General features: G+C 35.1%; 1 protein-coding gene across 1 annotated transcript; it reads right to left on the bottom strand.

Moving 5' to 3' along the window:
- Positions 1-742: 742 nt before the first annotated feature.
- Positions 743-4,244, bottom strand: nccrp1 (P1, F-box associated domain containing). Its single transcript, XM_077231179.1, has 6 exons — positions 3,928-4,244; positions 2,456-2,542; positions 2,124-2,220; positions 1,704-1,799; positions 1,148-1,286; positions 743-1,067 (listed from the first exon to the last, which is right to left on the bottom strand). The coding sequence occupies exons 1-6, from the start codon at positions 4,070-4,072 to the stop codon at positions 918-920; spliced, it is 714 nt and encodes a 237-aa protein (XP_077087294.1). The 5' UTR covers positions 4,073-4,244; the 3' UTR covers positions 743-917.
- Positions 4,245-5,002: the final 758 nt, after the last annotated feature.

The raw sequence follows: 5,002 nt of genomic DNA, 5'->3' as shown, positions 1-5,002 counted from the left end.
GTCGCCTCAACTCTGATTGGTTCTTGTCACGAGCTCGGGTGGGACTTACATTTTTATTGGGTCCATCTGATGTTTGTCACTGACTGAATAATAAATAAATACCGTAGATCGGACTAAACCATTTTTAGGGAGGTAAGAGAATCAGATATTTGGAAAAAAAATATTTAACCAAAATGCATGTTTTTGTGGTTTTCATTGAAGTCTCAGGCATACAACTAATAAGTATTAGAATTAATCATACAACAGGGGCCTATATAGGCCTAGTATAACTACTGGATTTTGTGGGGCCCCTATAATTGTCACCACCATTCACCCCACTAGCGACGGGTTGAATCACCCAAATCCGAAACAAAAATAAAGCTTTATAAAGTTGCTTTATAAACACTTTATAAAAGTGTTAGCTATTCTTACAGTAATTGTTAAAAAGTACAAAGTTATTAAAATGTTAATAGTTATTATATAAATTATTTAATAGCCTGCCCTGTATACTAATATATTTATAGTTATTAAAAATAGTTACATATTGTTTGTTAACTCCCCTTACAATAAATTACCAGTTTCTTCTGTCACTAAAAAATAAATACATCCACTGTCATGAAAAAGAGAAATACAAGATTCTACAGATCAATTTAACAGTGTCTTATTTGCAATGAGTGAGCGCCATCTGCTGGCCTGAAATACTAATATATAATCTGTATATCTAGTGCTATTGTGAATACATGAAAGAAACAGTGTCACAAAATGGATGAGGAATGTTTTATTACATTATTAAGCTGCTGGATACATCTTATAAAAGTGTAGTCAATTTATAATGCATTTGAGACTATAGTGCTTTGTTCTAAATAGTCTACATCTCAAAGTCTACATCAACGGGCAGGGATGCATCAACTTCTACCTGTTTATTTTAATGTGTTGCATTATTTCACACTGGATTTGCTGGTCTTGACAATAACCGAGCTGCCTGTGACTTTGGTATTAAAAAATTCAACCATGAACTGGTTCTTCAGTCTGTGGAGGAAGTGAATGTACCTCACCCCGGGCCCATACTTGGAGAATACATGGGAGACCTATACACATTAAAAAGTTATGTGGACACATGTATATAAAAAATTAATAAATATAAATGTATGAATATAATCTGTGCTACCTTCTTCCAGGTGTGTGTGTACTGCTCCAGGTTCTCTTCAGGGTTAAACGAATGCTGCTCGATGACTGTCTTAGCATCAGCACCCAAGAGCTTCACATCGAGCTGATAGATAGATTTATGAAGCTGGCTTTCCTCATACCTACACATGAAGCGACACACCTAGTCATTAAAAGTGAAAGGGCACATTAAAGCTTCCATTTAGGCTGAAACAACAATGTCTAAAGCACTATGACCCCCACAGACATGACATATGTAGCAATTGCAACAATGCTACTGGTTCAAAAATACGAAATATAGTTATGTCACCGATTAAATTGTTCAGATATGTCAGAAATTCATTCAAATTCATTTGTGTTTTTTGTCCATTTTTGTTTAGCTTTAAAATATGTGAATGTGTGGACACGGATAGATTGCATAGCAGCTAACGTTGTTAAAACAGCTTAACTGATATCCAGTTTAATTTTTTAACCCTTCTTTGCAGCTCAGTTTGCAATTATTGTTATTGAAGATTGCCTAAACTGCAAATACCTAGTTTTATAACTAGTTCATAACTTACCAGTCCTCAATGACTATCTCAGGCTGAAACTCATCCAGCAGTTGGTCCCACAGACCCTCTGCCTTCAGGTCCACATGCTGCTCTAGAGAAAACCACCTGAGGTAAAGATACACAAAGGACATATCAGACAGAACATTCTGCTTACCCTGATGAACTGACAAGCCAATGTCCTTCTAATTTCTGATTCAAATACAAAAACATATATAGCAACACTTATTATGTCTTGCAATTTAAACTACTTAAGCTACAAAAAAAGTTATTGGAACAGTGAAACAATTCTATTGTTGTTGTTTTTTCTTGAAAGTTTTTGCTAAATGACAAGTGACCTTAAATAAAATGACCTCTTATGTACTGGAACATGACAAATGTTTTTATAAGTTTTTGAGACAAGGTCATTTTTCTCACAAAACTGGGCTTCACCTGTACTGAGGCAGCTGGCAAACCACAACCCCGGGGGGTATTCCACTAGTGTCGTATGGCAAAACTTCTGTACTAGTTTTCCAGCCAGAGAAATCGCCTACAATTAACATCCAGGTACAAGATTAAATTCTCAATCATCTTTTATTTTTATTAGAAACCAAAGATATTCATAATGGCATATGTTTTGGGTGTGACGTTCAACCAATTAACAATTCATGTTCTAGTCAAATGTCAGATATAATATAGAAAATTTCCATTGCAGTGGATGTAATATTCAGCAGTGGTGAGGTTTTTAGGCAGCAAATATATTACTGTGTTGATTGCTGACTCACCATCGGGCTCTAACTGAGGTGGCTGGTCTGGAGGAGGAGGCATTTCCGACCGATGGGGTTCAGGTGGTGGCACGGTGTGGTTTACACCTAGTTGTTTGGTGAGCAAGAAAAAAAAGATGAGTTCAAAAGATTTGCATTAAAATATAACATTTCTATTACAGTAAAATGTAATTGCAAATACTGACTTTCAAATGTATGTAAAATAACATCGTAGGCAAATAATATACAGTAAATCCATAATAATCCGTGGGCTATAATTTAAGGGCAACGTGCAGTACTAAATAGGCCACATGTAAAAAGGCAAATTGTTTCATCGCTGCACAGATTCAATATTTTGAAAGCAGCTTCTTTCTCTTTTACATACACAACATTATCAATTATCCCCATCTAGATTTAAATAAAATTTGCCATCTTCATGAAACATGACTTTGTTATACGAAGATAATGCCACTCTACCAACTAGCCCTGTGAATTATATTCATATACATTTAATTGTATATCTTCTCTGTATCTTTAAAAATATAGGGAACATTTTATTCTAAAACAGCAATCCATTTGGAAAAATTAAGTAGGCCTACATCAAATTATTGATTTAATTATATAACAATAACAACATAACTAAAATACATAATTCTACAAGACATCGAAGATGTCTCATTTTAGGAATGTAACCATTATAAAATTGACTGTTATTCGTTGAGTGGCGTAAATTACTAACCTATAATTTCTTTCTTTAGGCCTACTTTGGAATGTAATGGTGACTTTTCAGGTTAAATATCACTGTGGTAAGCTGTATTATAAAAATGTTTTTTTTAAATTTACTTCAGCATTGCGTGATACTAAGTGATTTCAGATATTTAGACCGATAATAAATTGTATTTACCTGTGAAAACAAACATGGAAAGAGACGTGATGATTTGGGAGAAAAAACAGCGATTATTTGTGCATTCCAGTTAATTATTAATCGCATGACATTTTTCATACTATTACAGCGGAATGCAAAAGGGAAAAAAAGAAAATAATCATGAGGAAAAGTATGCAGTGACTGAAAAGAGCTCTTTGCCATAGATATTCTTGTTATAACATGTCACGTTAAAATACCAAGTGTTATTCTCGTGTTATTCTTAAATAAAACATGAAAGAAAACGGCAACCTTATGATTTGAAATGATTCGTTTCAGTCTTTTTTAATGGAAGTTCCCCAAACCGGAAGTGCCACCCATAATTCAAAACCATAAACGCAGTAAGCTCGTCAGGAATAAGGTGGATATAGTTTAACTATATTTAGTATAAGAACTAGGCCTACATCATCGTTCCCCTCCACTCCATCTCAACATAACAGTGTTACGTTCTAAAGTTACAACAAAGTTCAAGCAGAAATGAAATCTCCAGTAGTAGAGATTTAATCAACCCTTACTGTGAACTAGCAGTTATGTGGGACCTATACGTTTTACGTCTGTGTGACGTCATTACCGTAAGGCGATGGGTTCTTCAGTAGGTTGCGGTTAAACGGCTTCTTCTCGTACACCGATTTCCAGTCCACGTTGGCGGGCATGGGGACATCGTGAGTCCCCAGCTGCCACTGCGAATCGCACTTCTTTTTCCAGTCCACCGCCATTTCAGACTGTTTCCCTCAGTCAGACACGCACTGCAAACACGGGGAAGTGTTTTATTATGGTCTGCCCCACCCAGAAAACATGCCCAGAAGAGCCTTGTGCAAGAGCTTCACTGCACAGTGCACACTGAGAAGTGAGTCACAGTGTCACACCAATGACAGACCACCTCTGTTTAACAACACGAATGGTGTGTCAAGATACTTGAGACTTGATCATTTTACCAATACAAACAGCAAAGAGTAGGACAAATGTCATGCTATGAGTTGACAATAAGATAGAAAGCAAATGTTTATGAGTTAAGAGTTTCAATCACTTCATTTTTTATTGTTTTACACAAAGAGTAATAGGTTGAAGTGATATAATATAATTAATGAGCAGCAGACAGGTGAACTATATAGGCCTACCAGTACCACACCCATAAAGACAACATCAAGAGCTTATCATGTCAGCAAAGATTTAAGGTTCACTCCAAGGCTGCCTATACAGGCCGGCTTTAATGCATCAGCCAAATCCATCCGTAAATCTTTCAAATAAATGTAACCAGTGTCTTGGAAATGCACATACATAAACTCTGGATAATAATAAAAAATAAAATAAAAATATGTTAATGAAACATATCTATATTAAACAGTGAAATTATCTAATTAAAATAAAGCTTTATTTGTAAAAAATAATGTATTTTTCTATGTTATACTTACAGCCTCAATGATTAATTTATATCATACATGAACAATCTATGTTGTCTCAGAAAGGATATTTGCCAAGAGGCTTGCTTATCTCTTGATTATATATATATATATATATATATATATCTTTTACAACTACAACTCGTAGTTGTAGTTTACCGCTGTAGTACTACTGCAGTAGTTTACTAAATACATGTACGTAGGGGTGTACAAGTGTAAGAATGTAGGAGAAGCCTACTCTCTGAG

This window comes from Siphateles boraxobius, unplaced genomic scaffold (assembly GCF_051911475.1).
Source record: "Siphateles boraxobius isolate OS27281-9 unplaced genomic scaffold, OSU_SipBor_1 16, whole genome shotgun sequence".
Lineage (NCBI taxonomy): Eukaryota > Metazoa > Chordata > Actinopteri > Cypriniformes > Leuciscidae > Siphateles > Siphateles boraxobius.
The sequence above is the reverse complement of the archived record's forward strand: the minus strand, read 5'-3'. Positions and strand labels throughout refer to the sequence as shown.